At 39.4% G+C, this 20592-nt stretch overlaps 1 protein-coding gene across 6 annotated transcripts in view; it reads right to left on the bottom strand.

Annotated features, from left to right (window-relative positions):
* PTPN2 (protein tyrosine phosphatase non-receptor type 2) overlaps window positions 1-20592 on the bottom strand; it is a 75680-nt gene that overhangs the window by 18165 nt on the left and 36923 nt on the right. For all 6 annotated transcript variants that reach the window (XM_017877488.1, XM_017877484.1, XM_017877486.1 and 3 more), the window contains 3 exons: window positions 12636-12845; window positions 11101-11253; window positions 4864-5045 (listed from right to left, as the gene is read on the bottom strand). In XM_017877488.1, coding sequence (XP_017732977.1) covers window positions 4864-5045; window positions 11101-11253; window positions 12636-12845 — 545 coding nt within the window. The remainder of the gene's footprint in view (window positions 1-4863; window positions 5046-11100; window positions 11254-12635; window positions 12846-20592) is intronic.

The following is a 20592-nucleotide window of genomic DNA, read 5'->3' as shown; positions in this document are numbered from 1 at the left end:
CACACACACAACAGAGCGCCCTCACACACACAACAGAGCGCCCTCACACACACACAACAGAGCGCCCTCACACACACAACAGAGCGCCCTCACACATACAACAGAGCACCCTCACACACACAACAGAGCACCCTCACACAACAGAGCGCCCTCACACACAACAGAGCACCCTCTCACACAGAGCACCCTCACACACACAACAGAGCACCCTCACACACACACAACAGAGCACCCTCACACACAACAGAGCACCCTCACACACACACAACAGAGCACCCTCACACACAGAGCACCCTCACACAACAGAGCACCCTCACACACACAACAGAGTACCCTCAAACACACACCAGAGCACCCTCACACACACAACAGAGTACCCTCACACACACATATGTACACAGTGTGCATGTAAATACCCTCACACACACTTACATATGTACACAGTGTGCATGTAAATACCCTCACACACACAACAGAGTACCCTCACACACACTTACATATGTGCACAGTGTGCATGCCAATATATAGAATCTATACATCACACACACATGTATAAAAACAGGTTAAAATTCTTTTTTAAGTTCAGTTATGTACACATGCAGGCTTGTTACATAAGCTTGAAACTTGTGTCGTGGAGGTTTGTTGTACAGATTATTATCCCCCAGGCATTAAGCCTAGTACCCATTAGTCACTCTTCCTGATTGTCCCCCTCCTCCCACCCTCCACCCTCCGACAGGCTCCAGTGTGTGTTGTTCCCCTCTATGTGTCCATGTGTTCTCATCATTTAGCTCTCACTTGTAAGAACATGTGGTATTTGGTTTTCTGTTCCTGCATTAGTTTGCTAAGGATAATGGCCTCCAGCTCCATCGAAGCCCCTACAAAGGACATGATCTCGTTCTTTATTATGGCTGCACAGCATTCCATGCTGTATATGTACCACATTTTCTTTATGCAGTCTATCATTGATGGGCATTTAGATTGATTCCAGGACTTTGCTATGGTGAACAGTGCTGCAATCAACATACGCGTGCATGTGTCTTTATAGTACAATGATTTATATTCTTTTGGGTGTAGACCAGTAATGGGATTGCTGGGTTGAATGGTATCTCTGTTTTTAGGTCTTTGAGGAATCACCACACTGTCTTCCACAATAGTTGAACTAATTGACACTCCCACCAACAGCGTTTAAGCTTTCCTTTTTCTCCACAACCTCGCCAGCATCTGTTAAATTCATGTTATTATTTTTGATATGCTGATAATTTAAAAAAATGTTTATAATCTGGCCGGACGCGGTGGCTCAAGCCTGTAACCCAGCACTTTGGGAGGCCGAGACGGGCGGATCACGAGGTCAGGAGATCGAGACCATCCTGGCTAACAGGGTGAAACCCCGTCTCTACTAAAAAATACAAAAAACTAGCCGGGCGAGGTGGCGGGCGCCTGTAGTCCCAGCTACCCGGGAGGCTGAGGCAGAATGGCGTAAACCCGGAAGGCGGGGCTTGCAGTGAGCTGAGATCCGGCCACTGCACTCCAGCCCGGGCGACAGAGCGAGACTCCGTCTAAAAAAAAAAAAAAAAATGTTTATAATCCAATAAACTTCACAACTATGTGATTTGACCTTCAATTTGAAAAACACTGCTTTGGAGGATATTCAACAATGAAAATGAATACAAGAAAGTACTGTGTTCTGTTTCTTTTGAAAGTTGAAATTCTGGCCCGGCATGGTGGTGGCTCCCATCTGTAATCCCAGCACTTTGGGAGGCTGAGGTGGGAGGATCACAAGGTCAGGAGGTTTCACCTGGCCAACACGGTGAAACCCTGTCTCTACTAAAAATACAAAAATTAGCTGGGTGTGGTGGCGGGGGCTTGTAATCCCAGTGACTTGGGAGGCTAAGGCAGGAGAACTGCTAGAATACAGGAGGCGGAGGTTGCAGTGAGCCAAGATTGCGCCACTGCACTCCAACAACCTGTGTGACAGAGCGAGACTCCATCTTGTAGGAAAAAAAAAAAAAGTTGAAATTCTTTCGATAAGACTTATTAGGATCTTTAATGCAAAGCTATCTATAGGTATTAAAAATACTGGGACTGATTAAAAATTAAAACTGTTCAGAGTAACCTTTATTTCACGCCCCTGATCCTATGCTCTTCTTTTACATTTCTTTTTTTCTTTTTTTGAGATAGAGTCTTGCTCTGTTGCCCAGTCTGGAGTATAGTGGTATGATCTTGGCTCACTGCAACCTCCTGGGTTAAAGCAATTCTTCCACCTCAGCCTCCCAAGTAGCTGGGACAACAGGTGTGTGCCAACATGCCTGGCTAATTTTTGTATTTTCAGCAGAGATGGGGTTTCACCATGTTGGCCTGGCTGGTCTCGAACTCCTGACCTCAAGTGATCTGCCTGCCTTGGCCTCCCAAAGCACTGAGATTACAGGCGTGAGCCACCACGCCCGGCCTCTTCTTTTTTATTTCTGTAACCTTGTTTTTGCAATCAGCCTTCTCCGCTTACTTTTCTGTTGGGACTCTCTCTCTGCTTTCAAACATGCACCAGTCTCATTTATCAGACAGGAAAGGAAAAAAGGGAAAGAAGAAAACACCGCCACCACATGTGAAAACATGTACAGGCACATAAACACACACAGACCCCATAAAACAGCCTTTTGCAATCACTCTATAACTCCTGAGTGGTTTTTCTAGTCTCCTCTGTATTCACAACCTTGGATGAGTGATTTAACTCACTGGGATTAACATGGTTGGTCTGAATCTTTGTAGATTAAAACTCAACACTTCTGAAATACTAAGAACGCCATTTCAGTCACCAAGCCTGTTTTTCATTTAATTCTGCAGATAGTACTAGATAAAAGGGGGAAAAAAGCAATAACACTAGCAATCTAAAAGCTTTATTATTGAAAAGCTAAGGTAATTTAGAACTATTATTTCCTGATTTAAAGGTATTCTATTTAAGATGAAAAAGGGAACCACAAAACATCATTCTTTCTTTTGCAGTCTAAAACTACTGAAGCCAAAAATTAGGAATAACATTGCTAAATCATAGAAAACTCTTCCACTGTAATCTATAATAATACATGTATTATGTATTGGAATATGTTATTAGCACTGATAAAATTTCAGGTGTTTAATTTTTATATTAGGAAAATAGAGCAGTGAAGCTATAATGTATGGCAGACCTTGACTATTTTCATTCCAATCTAACAAATATAACCACAAGATAAAATTCCCCACAACAAGAAGTACATTTGGCAAAAAGAGAAGAAGAAAAGGTATTCAGAGATGCAGGACAGAGCAAAGAAAAAGCTCATTCACTTTGCTATGTGACTTATACCAGGTTAACAGCTTCCTAATCTGTGACAGACAGTCTTAGAAATGTAGTTGTAATTTAAAATTCTGAATAGATGCCACATTCATACGGATTTTTTAAAAAATGCCTTTTTCTTCCTCTAGTAATGGAATTAAGCTTACATGTTTAAATGTTTTATTAAAGGCATATTATCAGTTATGTTGTAACTATAGTACAAATGGCAGATATTCATATTACTTACTTTCTGTACCATAGCATATATTTTAGCACCTAATTATATTAACTTTTACACTCAATCATGATTGTTTCAAAGGATTTTTGAATTGGTTTCTATTTATTAGTATGGGCTGAAAGCTCCTTGAGAACATCTTTATCATCAAATACCCTCAGGTAAGAAACAAAGGTTGTATGTATTTGGCCGGGCACAGTGGCTCTTTGGCCGGGCACAGTGGCTCACGCCTGTAATCCCAGCACCTTGGGAGGCTGAGGCGGGTGGATCACCTGAGGTCAGGAGTTCAAGACCAGCCTTGTTAACATGGCAAAACCCTCTCTCTACTAAAAATACAAAAATTAGCTGGGTGTGGTGGTGGGTGCCTGTAATCCCAGCTACATGGGAGGCTGAGGCAGGAGAATCGCTTGAACCCAGGAGGTGGAGCAGTGAGCTAAGGTTGTGCCACTGCACTCCAGCCTGGGTGACAGAGGAAAAAAAAAAAGGTTATATTAATTCAATAAAAAAAGGGCCTATATTATTTCATATCATATATCAATCATATCCACATAATTATTTATTATTATTTATGAGACAGGGTCTTGCTTTGTCACCCAGGTGGGAGTGCAGTGGTAGTATCTCAGCTCACTGCAGCCTCGACCTCCCCAGCTCAATCAATCCTCCCACTTCAGTCTCCAGAGTGGCTGGGACCACAGGCTCGCATCACCACACCTGGATAATTTTGTTTATTTTCTGTAGAGATAAGGTCTCACTATGCTGCCCAGGTGGTCTCAAACTCCTAGACTCAAGTGATCTTCCCGCCTCAGCCTCCCAAAGTGTTGGGATTACAGGCGTGATTGTGTTTTCCTAATATAAAAATTACATATCTGGGCTGGGCGCGGTGGCTCAAGCCTGTAATCCCAGCACTTTGGGAGGCCGAGACGGGCGGATCACGAGGTCAGGAGATCGAGACCATCCTGGCTAACACGGTGAAACCCCGTCTCTACTAAAAAATGCAAAAAACTAGCCGGGCGAGGTGGCGGGCGCCTGTAGTCCCAGCTACTCGGGAGGCTGAGGCAGGAGAATGGCGTAAACCTGGGAGGTGGAGCTTGCAGTGAGCTGAGATCCGGCCACTGCACCCCAGCCTGGGCGACAGAGAAAGACTCCGTCTCAAAAAAAAAAAAAAAAAAAAATTAAACACTTAAAACCCCATGCCCCTGCCCCAAAAAATTTTTTTTAAAAAAAAAAAAAATTACATACCTGAAATCCCAGGGCACCTGGTCCCATAAAATTTATTTTAAAATCAAAAGCCTCATCTTTCAGCATGTAGTTATAGAAAGCTTACCTCTCACTGTTCTCCTCCATTGTATCTTGCATTTTAGAGGAAAGTCCTGTACATCGGTCACCTGTCAGTTTTTCTTCTTCTAGACCTATTCTGTTCCCATTGTATTTTTCAGTCATTATTTTGTTTGGTGAATGATCAAAGGCAGGAGATAAGTCTTCCTTAGAAAGTTCTTTCCATCGTTTCTAGGTAGGAAAGATAAATAAAAAACAAACACTAAAAATTTATTTTCCTTAAATAAAAGAAATTTATGAATTAAAATCATATATTCAAGTTAAGAAAACCCAATGATGCTAAAAGATGAGTGAAAAGAAAAGGCATTTTGCCATACTGTAGCTTGTAATTACGCTTATTTTAATTTCAAAATTTTATAATAAAGCATTTAATATTTATGTACATCAATATATAGTTGAATATAATAATCTTAATAAAATCTCATGGACTTTTACCTATTTGAGGGCAAACCATACTAGGACCACACTCAACTATTAGTCATAGTTACATAATTTTAATATTGGTATCCAGATCCACGAAACTCACAGCATGCTAAATCCATTCAATGCAAAGAGGTCCTCTCTCCAAGGTACATTATAATAAAGCCATCAAAAGTCAGACATAGAGAATTCTAAAAGCAGCAAGAGAAAAGGATCAAGTCACATGTAAGGGAATCCGGCAGGTTCCTATCAACAGATTTCTCAGAAAACCTGTTCATGCCAAGAAAGAACGGCTTGTAGAGAATGGGATAATATATTCAAAGTGCTGAAAGATAACAACTACTAGCAAAGTTATCTTTCAGAAATGAAAGAAAAATGGAGTCTTTCCCAGACAAGCAAAAGCTGCAAGAATTTATTACCAATAGACTGGCCTTACAAGAAATGCTTAAGGGAGTTGCTTCGACTGGAAGCAAAAGTATCATTACTATCATGAAAACATATGATAATCTAATCTCACCGACAGAGGTAAATTAATTACCAAATTCAGAAAACTCCATTGCTATAACTGTGGAATATAATCTTTCAAATCCTCATTATGAAGGTTAAAAGTAAAAAATGGTTAATGGTAACTACAGCTACAAGTTGTTAAGGATCACACAATATAAAAAGATGTAAATTAAGCAACAGAAGTATAAGTTTGGGGGAGGGCAAAAGTCAAAAATATTTTATGAGACAAACATTAAGTTGTTATCAGCTTAAAACACTCTATTGCAACTATAAGATGTTTAGTGTAAGCCTCATAGTAACCACGAAGAAAAAAAGTAACTACAGCAGACACACAAATAAGAGAAATCAAAGCTTCTCACTATAGAAAATCACCAAACCACAAAGGTAAACAATAAGAGAGAAAGAAAGGGATAAAGAATATGCAAAGCAAACAGAAAATAATTAACAAAATGGCAGGTGTAAGTCCTTATCTATCAATGATACCCTTGAATATAAACAGATTAAATACTTCAGTGAAAAGATACAGCGGCTGAATGGATGAAAAAACAAAAAACAAAATCCAACTCTATGTTGCCTACAAGACACTCACTTCACCTTAGTAAGGACACACTAAGACTGAAAGTGAAGGCATGAGAAATGATATTACATGCAAATTAAAACCAAAAAGAGAACAGGAGTAGCTATATTTTGATAAAGTAGACTTTAGGTCAAAACTGTAAAAGAAACAAAGGTCAAAGGGGTCAATTCAGCAGGAGGATGTAATGATTTTAGATATCTATGCACCCAACACTGGTGCACACAATATAAAGCAAGTATTATTAGACCTAAAGGGAGACATAGACTGCAATACAATAATAGCAGGGAATGCTACATCCCACTTTCAGCAATGGACAGATCATCCACACAGAAAATCAACAAAGAAACATAGGATTTAAACTGCACTCTAGGCCAAATGGACCTAACACACATTTACAGAACATTCCCTCCAACAGCCACAGAATACACATTTTTCTCATCAGCACACGGAACATTCTCCATGATGGACCATGTATTAGGCCACAAAACAAGTCTCAACAAATTAAAAAAAGAAAAAAATCACAATCAGGCCAGGCGGGTGGCTCACACCCAAGAACTTTCAGAAGCGGAGGTGGGAGGATCACCTGAGGTGAGGAGGTGAGGCCAACACAGTGAAACCCCGTCTCTACCACAAATTAGCCGGGTGTGGTGGTGGGCGCCTGTAATCCCAGGTATTCGGGAGGCTGAGGCATAAAAATCACTTGAACCCAGGAGGCAGAGGTTGCAGTGAATCAAGATCGTGCCACTGCACTCCAGTCTGGGGATCAGAGAGAAACTCTGCCTCAAAAAAAAAAAAAAAAAAGGGTAGAGAGATCTCAAACAACCTGATGTAAAGGAACTAGAAAATAATAAACTAAACCCAAAATTAGCAGAACAAAGAAAATAATAAAGACCAGAAGAATGGAAATAAAGTGACTAAAAAAGATACAAAAGATCAACAAAACCAAAGATTATTTTTTAGAAAATGTAAATGAAATCAGCAAACCTATAGTAGACTTAAAAAAAAAAAGACTCAAATCAGAGATGAAAAAGGAGACATTATAACTAATACCATAAACAAAGTGTTGTAAGAGACTATTATAAACAACTGTATGCCAACAAATTGGAAAGCCTAGAGGAAATGGCTAAATTCCTAGACATACACAAGCTATCAAAACTGAACCATGAAGACATAGAAAACCTGAACTGACCAATAAAGAGTGAGATTGAATCAGTCACAAAAAGTCTCCCATCAAAGAAAAGCCCAGGACTTGATGGCTTCATGGCTGAATTCTACCAAACATTTAAATAATACTAATTCTTTTCACACTATTCAAAAAATTGAAGAGAGAAATCTTACAAAATCATTCTACAAGGCCAGCATTACCCTGATACCAAAACCAGACAAGGATACAACAAAAAAGAAAACTACAGGCCAATATCCTTGATGAACATGGATGCAAAAATCGTGAATTAAATAATAGGAAACTGAATTCAACAGTATATTAAAAACATCATTTACCATGACCAAGTGGGATTCATCCAAGGGATGAAAAGATGGTTCAATATATGCAAATCAATAAACATGATCTATCAAATCAACAGAATCAAGGACAAGAACCATATGATCATTTCAATAGATACAGAAAAACCATTTGATAAAATTCAGCATACCAGCTGGGCGCAATGGTTCATACCTGTAATCCCAGCACTTTGGGAGGCTGAGGCAGGTGAATCACTTGAGGTCAGGCATTTGGGACCGGTCTGGCCAACATGGTGAAACCCTATCTCTACTAAAAATACAAAAAACAGCTGGATGTGGTGGTACAGGCGTGTAATTCCAGCCACTTGGGTGGCTGAGGCACGAGAATCGCTGGAACCCAGAAGGCGAAGGCGCAGTGGAACAAGACTGCACCACTGCACTCCAGCCTGGGCAACGGAGCAAGACTCTGCCTCAAAAAAGAAAAATCAACATACCTTCATGATAAAAACTCTCAACAAATTAGGTATGGAGGAAACTGTGCCTCAACACAAAGCCACGTATGACAAGCCCATAGTAAATATCATACCGAACATGAAAAAGTTGAAAGCTTTTCCTCTTAAGATCTGGAACAAGACAGAGATGCCCAATTTCTTTCTTTTTTTTTTTGAGATGGAGTTTTGCTCTGTCACCAGGCTGGAGTGCAGTGGCATGATCTGCAACCTCTGCCTCTCGGGTTCAAGCAGTTCTCCTGCTTCAGCCTCCCGAGTAGCTGGGACTACAGGCACGTGTCACCACACCCAGCTAATTTTTGTATTTTTAGTAGAGACGGAGTTTCACCATGTTGGCCAGGGTGGTCTCAATCTCTTGACCTCGTGATCTGCCCATCTCAGCCTCCCAAAGTGCTGGGATTCCAGGTGTGAGTCACTGCACTGGGCTGGGATGCCCACTTCCAACACTTTTATTCAGCATAATTCTGTAAGCCCTAGCCAGAGCAATTAACCAAGAGAAAGAGAAAGGGCATTCAAATTGGAAAGGAGGAAGTCAAATTGTCTCTGTTTGCAGAAGACATAATCTTATATATAGAAAACTCTATAGCCTCTACCAAAAAACTGTTATAATAAACAAATTCAGTAAAGTTGCAGGATACAAAATCAACAAATAAAAATCAGTAGAATTTTATACATCACTAGCAAACTACCTGAAAAAAAGAAATCAAGAAAGCAATTCCATTTTCAAAAAAATTACCTGGGAATAAATTTAACCAAGGAGGTGAAAGATCTCTATAATGAAAATTATAAAACATTAAAGGAAAAAGTTGAAGAGGACATAAATGGAAAGACAGCCTATGTTCATGGATTAAAATTAATACTGTTAAAATGTCCATGCTACAAAGTGATCTACAGATTCAGTGCAATCCAGTGAAAACACCAATGACATTCTTCTTAGAAACAGAATAATCTAAAATTTGTATGGAATCATAAAAGACGCCAAAAGCCAAAGCAATTTTAGCAAAAGAAAGCTGGGGCATCACACTCTCTGATCTCAAAATATACTACAAAGCTACAGTAACCAAAATAGCATGCTACTACCATAAAAATGGCTGTAAAGACCAATAAAACAGAGAGAGAGCATGGAAATAAATCCACGTATTTACAGCCAATTTATTTTTGACAAAGACGCCAAGAATACACACTGGTGAAGGACAGTCTCTTTCATAAATGGCGTTGGGAACACTGGATATCCAGATGTCCAGGAGTGAAACTAGACCCCTCTCTCTCACCATATTAAAAAATCAACTCAAAATGGGCTAAAGACTTAATATGAGACCCCAAATATAAACACTAAAAGAAAAGATAGGGGAAACATTTCAGGACATTGGTCTGGGCAAGGGAAGGGTCTTTTGTATAAGACCTCAAAAGCAGAAACAGACAAATGGGATTACATCAAACTAAAAAGTTTCTGTACAGCAAAGGAAGCAATCAACAGACTGAAGAGACAATCTACAGAATGGAAGAAAATATCTGCAAACTATACATTCGACAGGGATGAATATCCAAAATATGTAAGAAACTCAAACAAAATTCAATAGCAGAGCAGAAAACACAGATAATCCAATTAAAAACAGGTAAAAGACCTGAATAGCCATGTCTTAAAAGACATACAAAGAGCCAATAGCTATATGAGAAAATGGTCAATATCACTAATCATCAGAATAATGCAAACCAATACCACACTGAGATATTACCATACCCCAATTAGAATGACTATTATCAAAAAGACAAAAGATAAATGCTGGCATGAATGTGGAGAAAGGGGAACTCCTGTACATGGCTGGTGGAATGTAAATTAGTACAGCCATTTTGGAAAACAGTATAGAGGTTCCTTAAAAGATTAAAAATAGAACTATCATATGATCCAGCAGTCCCACTACTGGGTATTTATCCAAAGGAAATGAAATTAGGATTTCAAAGGCATAGTGGTGCTCCTGTGCTTACTGTAGCACTATTCACAATAGGCAAGACATGGAATCAACCTAAATGTCCATCAGCGAATGGAGGGAGAAAGAAAATGTGGAATGTATATATACACACACACGTATATACATATACGTGTATCTACAACATATATACGTACACGTTATAGATACACACATATATGCATACATTATATATACATATATACGTATATACGTTATACACGTATATATGTTTTATATACATATACACACATATATACACACACACATATATAGTAATACTATTTGGCCATTAAAAAAAAAGAATTTAGGTTCTACAAATATGCAGTAAAAACACCTTCATGAGAATAAAGCCATCAACCAGAAGAATGTAACATTTTGCTGGAATTTCATTATATCTGCCATAAATATTCAAGTTGCTTGTTATAAAACCAAATATTACATAAACCAAGTATTATTGTGTAATGAGGGCAAAAGTATCTGAAGTTTCCAGTTACTTTAATAATTAAAAGCTTAACCACCCCCAAAATGAAAAATTCCGTTTCTTTAATGAAATCTTGTTTCTACAAGGGCTTTTAAGTAACAGACAGGATTTAACCTGAGGCTGAGTATATATGAGGAAGCTAGCTAAAATTTTACAATTTTAAGACAGCCAACTGGATTAACCACAAAAATTCAAACATACTTTTTGAAACAAAGACGACAAGGGCTCAAGTGGAGTGCAGTTATTTGATGCTATGTGTATTTAACAAATAGATATGATTTTAAACGTGTATAAAGTTTACCTGTATACTAGAATCTCCCTTTATACATTTTGCTCCTTCTATTATAGCCATGTATGAGAATCTCAGTTGATCTGGGGTCTGAATAAGACCCATTCTGTATTTTCTCATGTTGAGTAACACTTGTTTAATGTTAATATCATCTCCTTTTTCCATCTGCAAGAAAGGCAAAAATCAGACAAATCTTTTGTTATTGGAACCCAGGAAACAGAATCAATGCAAGATCATTGCTAAGATTTTTTTTTTTTTTTTTTTGAGACGGAGTCTCGCTCTGTCGCTTAGTCTGGAGTGCAGTGGCCGGATCTCAGCTCACTGCAAGCTCCGCCTCCTGGGTTTACGCCATTCTCCTGCCTCAGCCTCCCGAGTACCTGGGACTACAGGTGCCGCCACCTCACCCGGCTAGTTTTTTGTATTTTTTTAGTAGAGACGGGGTTTCACCGTGTTAGCCAGGATGGTCTCGATCTCCTGACCTCGTGATCTGCCCATCTCGGCCTCCCAAAGTGCTGGGACTACAGGCTTGAGCCACCGCGCCCGGCCCATTGTTAAGATTTTTGCTCTGCATTTTCTCCTCTGAAAGAACAACGATAATTTAACCCTGCAGCTATAACTGTTACATACACAACAACTATCCCAGCCTACTCATCCCTCCCCACATCTCAACCACTCAAGTAGATGGAGGACTTTGATTCTTTAGCTGATTCACAACTGATTCCAAACCAATCATAGTAATCTCATTCCTTCTGGCCAGTCATTGGTTAAAGGAAGGATTTATAATCAGTTCTGGCTAGTATAAGGACTTTTTTTTTTTTTTTTAAGTCATGGCAGGAGTCAACCTTTCTGCTCACTGCCCTTCCGCCTCCTTCATGTCTGCACTACAGACACAATGTCTGGATACACAGCACCCATCTAAAGATGGTGGGAAAGAGACCAGTAAGGAAAAAATAAAGGTCCTAAAAAGAGAAAAAAAGATTTAGGCTGTATACAGGCTGGGACTGGGATTAACTGGTGCAGAAAGAATTAGCCCTTGGGGGCAGAGACAGGAACCTCAGGCGAGTAACAGTAATACTGACATTTATGGAATGCTCAGAAAACACCAGGGACTCTTCTACGTGTCCCTTAATGTATTAATTCATTGAATTCTCACAGCAACCCTGTGAAATATGTCTATCATTATCCCTAGTTTTTAAATTTAAAAACATGAGATAAAGTATTTGTCTGAGGAAGTCAGTGTTACATATGAATTTATATTTGAAAAAATGAGGGGAAGAGACCTACTATTTCTGTAATATAAAGCTACCAGGAAGAAAAACATCTTCTTAGGAATCTCTAAAATCATCTTGGATACATTTCTACTAGTCATGAATAAGACGCAGTTGCAAAGGTGGAAATGAGATTTTAGGTTTTCCAAAAGTAGAAGTTAAAAGTTGAAAACCTCAGTTCTATGATACAACATCAGTGCTTATTCCTTGCCAGTGGAAGCAATTAAAAAAAAAAAAAAAAATCAATGAGATTAAAATGAGATCACAAGCAGCACTTACCAAAACAAGACAAGTGTCTACCAGAGAGAAGGTGCCAGAGCGTCCAATGCCTGCACTACAGTGGATCACCGCAGGCCCATGGTCAGGGTTCAAGGAGCCAGATTCTCTCACTTTAAACAAGAAATTGAGAAATGAAGCTGGTGATTCAGGGACTCCAAAATCTGGCCAGGTAGTATAATGAAAGTGAGATATTGTTCTGGTTTCACCACTCTAAAAAGTGAAAATCAAGGGAGGAGAAGTTAGTTCTATTTTTTTTTCTTTTAAAAAAACTACTTCAGAAAGATCATGTGTTTTGTGTAATCCTTTACAGCCATATAGGCTGTTTATACTATGATTTTTCCATTTGTTTTCTGACAATCCCATATACAAATTAGGTAAGATTTTCTTTAGTGGAAATTTGGGATGTATTAATAATAGCTAACACATACAACACTTACTATTTTGGAGGCCTGTTCTAAGCACTTTCCTTATTAACTAAATCCACACAATAATCCTATTAAAACCCATTTTCCTGATGAAGAAACTGAAACAAAGGGTAAGTAGTATGCCCAAGGTCACACAGCTGGAAAGTGGCAGAACCAGGATTCGAAGCAACCTGGGGCAGCCTTTGGGTTCTCAGTTACTAATCTGTTACTATACACGTTACCAATATTTTCTTTAATTCACGCATCATGAATGGACTATTTTTTTCTATTTTAAAAAATGTCTGCCAGGCGCAACTGGCTCATGCCTGTAATCCCAGCACTTTGGGAGGCTGAGGTGGGCAGATTAATTGAGGTCAGGAGTTCGACACCAGCCTAGTCAACATGGTGAAACTCCGTTTCTACTAAAAATACAAAAAATTAGCCAGGCGTGGTGGTGCATGCCTGTAATCCCAGCTACTTGGGAGGCTGAGGCAGGAGAATTGCTTGAACCCAGGAGGTGGAGGTTGCAGTGAGCAGAGATCATGCCAGTGCATGCCAGCTTGGGCACCAAGAGTGAAACTCTATTTTCAAAAAAAAAAAAAATTCTACCAGTGTAATTTTACATTCTTTAACATTTTCCTTTTTATGAATTTCTAAGTTTATTTTTTAAATGTAATCTCCTGTTTAACATGATTATCTGTTAGATTCTGCTACACAGGCATGGGGAGCAACTCAAGAATTAATCTAAACAACCAATCTTTACATTTTTAATTGGAATTGTTCCTCTAATTGTTGCCTTTCCCCATGGCAATAATTTCCAGTCCTAAAGCTGTTTATATGCTTTTGCTGATGTGCTAAAATGGTTTACCAACATGCTAAATGTTTCCTGTCTCTTAGGCCTGCCTGGCATTCACTAACGCTTCCTGGATATTCCTGATGATCTGTATTTCTAACTCATTATGAAAATGTTCTTCAGCTTTTTGCCAATTGCCTTTTGCCCCAAGGAGCACTTCTCTGCTTTATACTCTTCATTGGTGTAAATTAAGCAGTGGTCTTCCACTAACACATCTTTGCGCAATTTTTCAGTTTTATTGTAGGAGGTTTTTTTTGAGGGAGGAGGCACAGAAACAATGTAAAAAACCTTGATGTTTAATGGTGTAATAACTAAAGACTATTATAATACTATCCTGCTCCCAATAAAAATTTCCAAAATTTGAAGTTAGCTTTCACTTTAAAAATATAAATTTTTGGCCGGGCGCGGTGGCTCACACCTGTAATCCTAGCACTTTGGTAGGCCGAGGCGGGTGGATCACCTGAGGTCAGGAGTTTCAGACCAGCCTGACCAACACAGAGAAACCCCATCTCTACTAAAAATACAAACTTATCTGGGCGTGGTGGGGCATGTCTGTAATCCCAGGTACTTGGGAGGTTGAGGCAGGAGAATTGCTTGAACCTGGGAGGCAGTGGTTGCGGTAAGCTGAGATCATGCCATTGCACTCCAGCCTGGGCAACAAGAGCAAAACTCCATCTCAAAAACAAACAAACAAACAAAACCCCCTATTTTGCAGTAGAAATTAACTTCTACGTCCCAGACTCAGTATATAAGGTATAATACTAATAAAGTACAGTGAAATAAATTTTTTAAAAAGTACATACTTTTAGTGACCTTTTAACATCCAGCATTAATAATTTCAAATACAGTGTGATCCACAAGTTCTCAATATACTAAAAGCAATAAAAAATTTCTCCATTACGAATTAAAATGATCACGGTTTCTACGTTTTAAGACATTTCTTTTTAAATTAATTATGGTAAATGAACAAAGCCAGACTAAAGGCTATATACTATACTATTCCATTTATATGACATTCTGGAAAAGGCAGAATCACACAGTAACAGAAACCAGATCACTGGTTGCCAGAGGCTGGGGGTAGAGACCATGACTGACTGTACACAAGCAACACAAGAACATCTGGGGCAGGGGAGAGGTGACAGAACCGATCTACGTTTCTGCTGTGGGCAGTGGTTACATGACTGAATGCACTGTCAAAAGTCACATAACTGTAACTGTACACCAAAAGGAGTCAATCTTATTGTAGGTATAAAAAAAAAAAAAGGTAAATTTATTGCATTAAAAAAGAGAATTCAAAACATTCTAAAATAAGAAGGGTAAACTCTAGTCTCCTTTTACAAAACAGCAGGTGGGCAGTTAATAAGGCAACACCGACAGGAATGGGCTAGAGGCAGGTTCCTGACAGCGGGGGACACAGTTAACTCCAAGTCAAGTTTTCCTGTAAACGAGGTTAAGATTCTAGTGACATTAACAACCCACTTTGTTTCTTACTTGCTGTGGCCACCGGCAGGACCAGACTCAGTCTGTGTGGGCCTTTCTCTGGTCCGCTCTGAGCAGGAGCCTGCAGTGCTCTGTGGTCTCCGGCCCAGAGCTCCTATGGGGTCCTGGGGTCCTGCGTGTAATTACTTCATCATGTCCTGGCTCAAACACACGGTCACCCTACAATCTTGGGCACGGCTTGCTTTCTCTTTGCTTGTATGATTTTGGCTCAAGACTACTGGTCTCAATTTTTTTCAAATTCAGGTCACACTGTCTGGGATACTGGAAGCCAGTTCCCAGAAATGCTCATGACTGTTTGTATAATAACGTCTTCCCCACTAATAGATTTTTGAAAATCAGTTGTTGTTTTCTCCCCCCCTACAGAGCCAGGACTTTTTGAGAGGTTAACTTTGATTAATTTATCCTTACAGAAACAAGATTCAAAAAACACAGCTTTCCAAAATCATGTAATTCACAGTTACAAAGGACCACATGAAGGCATAAGATTCATATATTTACTACTCTGGTAATAAAAACTTTCATATGCATGACTGGATGGACCCCTTTCCCTCTTTTTCATGCAGAAAAAAAAAAAAAAGAGGGGGGAAAAAAAAAGGGTTGCCAAAGGATACAGAGCTAAAACAAAACTCATCTTTATTCCAAACAAGGTCTGCATTTAGACTTTACAATTTTTGGCAAACTCCTTATTTTCAAAACTGCGGAAGCACCTTTTTCTTCTCCTTGGTCACCAAGTCACACTACTTCTCCTCTGATCCCCAGCCGCTGCCCCCCAGCCTTCTCGCCGCTTCACCCCACTCCCTACACACACCCGGGTTGCACCCACAATTATAGGCTGTCCCTGTCTGCAGCTGTTCCACACATGCCTGCCAAATTTTCTGTCTAAAACTTTGCATTATGTATACTACATTCTGCACAAAATGTCAACGGCTTGCTGTTCTAAGGCAAAATCCCATTTACATTTTTAAAAGAGAATTCTAAATTTAAAGTATTTTTATAGGGATGGCAAACTTGTATATATAAAGCCAGGAAAATAACCTGTGAGTTGAGCAGGTGTAACAACAGGAATTGTTAGGCCACAGCAATTTAAGTGTATGCCCTGTTCACAGCCTTCAAATGCAAGTTAATAATCATCATAAATATATAATAAGAGTATATATTTTCCAATTATAAAAAATCTATACAGCTCTATGACCCCAGGCCCAATTACTTTCACACTTTAGGTATATATGGAGGGTATCAAGATTTTGTTTCTAAAAGACTTTCACTAAGACCCAGTTCTGACATCTGTGAATAGGGTTAATAATACTACTTACCTTACAAAACTGTTTTAACGAACAAATGAAACAATTAATGTGAAGTGCCTGCCATATCCCTGCACATGGTAAATGCGTAACAGATACTGGGTATTTTTAAAACAACTATACTCACCAATTGCCTTTATTGTGGCCCCTAGAAAGCTCCAGTCAATTGTAAAACTCAACACATTTTCAACCTCTTCATTGGGTATTTCCTCTACACCTAAAGAGTGACAAAGTTTGTCAACCCTATGTCCTAACCAGATGTCCAATCTGTACCTTCACTATCACTGCCTTAGTTGGGTCTCTCATCAATTTTTGCCAGAGTCAGTATGTCAGTGATAAATATTTACTGACTGCAATTCATTGTGAAAGACAGATCGAACTCACCAGATTAGGAGGAGTGGCAGAAACGGCTACGGACAGGCTTGCATTCTAAGCAGAGAGAAAGCAATATGCAAAGGTATGCCACCCACCCCCACCAAGGAATTAACCTATTAGAGAAGCCTGTCTGTTAGCATGGACAAATCCTGGATACCTAAAGGAGAGGGAGTTAGACAAGGAGGCAAGGACCAGGCTGGAATGGGTCACAGTCGTGTGCACTGGACAGATAACTTTTTTTAGTAACCAACGGAAGCTACAGAAGAATTCTTAGAGGCCGGTGGAAAGATTGCATCTGTGTTTTACAACAATCACTCAGGTGCAATGTGCTTAAAATGTACTCCATCCAATGGCCAGGGAGTACCAAGGCAGCAGATAACTCCCAACCCCTTGGAAGTTAAAAACCTCATTATGGAGTCAAGATTTAGATAAAGTACTGAACAAGCAACAGAATGATAATATTTAAATTACTGAAAAAGTGTAAGAATCATAGCTGTTAGGGATAAATGTGTCACAGATATATGTCAGGAGAGACCTAAGAAAGAAGTGGGCCACAGGGGTTACTAAGGATGTGTAGGATATAAAGGCAGAGAAGAGAGAGGACATTCTAGGTAGAATAAACTGTTTAAACGATTTTGAATCAAATCCCAGGTGAGCATCATAATAATTAGATTCTCATCTTGCTTAATCTATAGGGACAGGGAAATAGAAGACAGTCAGCATTATAACAGTATTCCTGGAACTCACTAAACATAAAGCTGGCCAACAACATGACAAAAATATTGAAGGGCAACTAAAAGGAAAAACTAAAAGACAAGTACTCTAGATGACCTTGTATTTTTAAAACCCCTCAAAATTATCTCCATAGCTTAAGCCACAGGCCACGCTGCAAGCAGAGATGCAATCTCTTCGTTCAAGGGCAAGAGTCCAGACTTTTAGCTTTAAGTAAGTCACTGAGAAGGACTCCTGGTATGTCACTGTGCTGCTCCATTAGACTGGAGGAGGCGCAGGGCTTGCTCAGACAACAGCTTTACCTTTGGACCTGTTAATAGATGTAAGTCAGACTCCCTTAAATGCACACTGATCTCTGCACCGCAGAGACCTCAATAAAGACAGAGATCTGTGGGTCCTGACTGATAGCTGAGGTTGGCTATCAGCTCCCTACTTCATCATCACTTTTTGTCACTCCCTTGGTTCTTTCCGTCTCTCTAAACTTATCCTTTTCAACGACTCCCCGTTTCTGCTGTCCCTTCCAATTCATGACTACTACAGAAAAGAAACTAATCAACTAAAAAGCTCATTGCGGCTCCCGCATTATGTCTTAGACACTGTCATGATATTAACTCACTTGATCTTTACAGCAATCCTATGTAGTAGGTACATGATCACCCTCATTTCATAGATGATAAAACAGGTACTGTTTATCATCCATAGTGAAGTAATGTGACCCAAGTCACTCAGCAAGAGTGGCAGAGTCAGGATTTAAAGTCAGGCTATCTGATTCTACAGTTTATCTACTTAGGCAAATGTAATTCTGCCTTCCATACTGAAATGCCACTTTATCCTTCTAACGAATAAAGAATCCCTAGTTAAAAATTATAAAGTAGAACACAAATAAATTCTTGCTATTATATTATGGTATGTTCTAAACCCAGGCCAATAAAAAATCCAGTGACCATGTCATTATACCACACAGTTGCTAGCAACTAAAACACGGTGGCTGGCCAACTCACATGACGGCCTCAACTCCAGAAAGATGCTTCAGAATCAATAATCTCTCTTTACAACAATTAGCATCTTTTCAAAAGGACTTATCCCCATGTCAAAAGTTAGGAGATGGCCGGGCACAGTGGCTCACACCTGTAATCCCAGCACTTTGAGAGGCTGAGGCGGACAGATCACCTGAAGTCAGGAGGAGTTCGAGATCAGTCTGGCCAACATGGCGAAACTCCATCTCTACTAAAAATACAAAAAATTAGCCAGGCATGGCGGTGCACACCTGTAGTCCCAGCTACTCGGGAGGAGACAGGAGAATCACTTGAACCCAGGAGGTGGAGGCTGCAATGAGCCAAGATCATGCCACTGTACTCCAGCCTGGGCAACAGAATGAGACTCTGTCTTAAAAAAATAGGGGACCAGGAGAACTAATGAGTTCAGTCTGTCACTTAATCGCTAAGTAATCAGTGGAAAAAGTCCTATAAACGAATGGATTTTAACATAACTATTCATTTTTATAATGTAAAATATGGGGATAATAAGAATATTTACACTGTCCACACTAACTGAAGACTATTGGTCAAATGATATAATGTGAAAGCATTTTGGAATCTGATAAACAAAATACAAAAATCATTCTATTTTATTATTACTTCAGGTATCATCAATTCTCAATAAGGACTGTTTCAGAAATAGGGAAACACTTCTATGCCCTTCATCTAAATCAATTTTAATGCCACAAGCAAATGAGTAATTACCTGGGATAAATACCAAGAGAAGATGATTCAGAGAACTTTGAGAACCTTGTGGAAATATAGTGCTGTTTCTGGGAATGAATAATGTATAGCTCAGTCCAATATCAAAGAGTTATTGATGTATCTCAATGCACTTTTTAAGACACATGTAAATGGAAAGAGTTGTGACAAAACAAATATACTAATGGGAATTTATAAATAAATCTAAGCATTATCATTCCTAATTTTGAGCCTTTTTAGGTGACTGAAGAGACTGCATAATAAGCTTAGTTATGGATGTCATGGGAAGCTGGACAGAAGGAAAACCAGAACCTAGGCCTCACGCACAGAGCTTGCACCTGTGCTTACTCAATGCAGCAAAAAACACAAGTGTTCCAAGGGATCCACCATAAAAGGGATTGCCACACATCTAAAAAGCATGTGTGTATACATATATATATATATATATCTCCCTTCTCTTTAAGGCTTTGTGTTGTTAGTGATCACTTAATTTACTTAATGGTTAACTAAAACAGTATTTCAGTTAAAGACTACATACATTCCTAAAGTCATATGAGGCTAAACATTTTCCTATTTTCAAGCTATCACAGTTTCTATTAGCATCTCAGAATTACTCTCATTTCATTATTTTCTAGTTTATTCTAATTATAACACAAAGAAGGCAAAAGAGGTAAATGGCAAAAGGGGGAGAAATGCCCCGATCATCACCCTGGCAACAGCAGGTTCGTAACCCACTATGTGTGTGTATTTCAACCAAGGCCCAAGGAACACTTCATATGTTTCTGGGGAAGAAAACTGCAAGTAAGGCCTGGCATGGTGGCTCATGACTGTAATCTCAACACTTTGGGAGGCCAAGGTGGGAGGATCGCTTGAGCCCAGGAGTTTGAAACCAGCCTGGATAACAAGGCAAGACCCCATCTCTACAAAAAAAAAAAAAGAAAATTAGGTATGGTGGCTCATGCCTGTAATCCCAGATACTCAGGAGGCTGAAGTGGGTGGATTTCTTGAGGCCAGGAGTTGGAGGCCGCAGTGAGAGCTCTGATCATGCCACTG

Source organism: Rhinopithecus bieti, unplaced genomic scaffold (genome assembly GCF_001698545.2).
Source record: "Rhinopithecus bieti isolate Rb0 unplaced genomic scaffold, ASM169854v2 scaffold_11273, whole genome shotgun sequence".
NCBI classification, from domain to species: domain Eukaryota; kingdom Metazoa; phylum Chordata; class Mammalia; order Primates; family Cercopithecidae; genus Rhinopithecus; species Rhinopithecus bieti.
The sequence above is the reverse complement of the archived record's forward strand: the minus strand, read 5'-3'. Positions and strand labels throughout refer to the sequence as shown.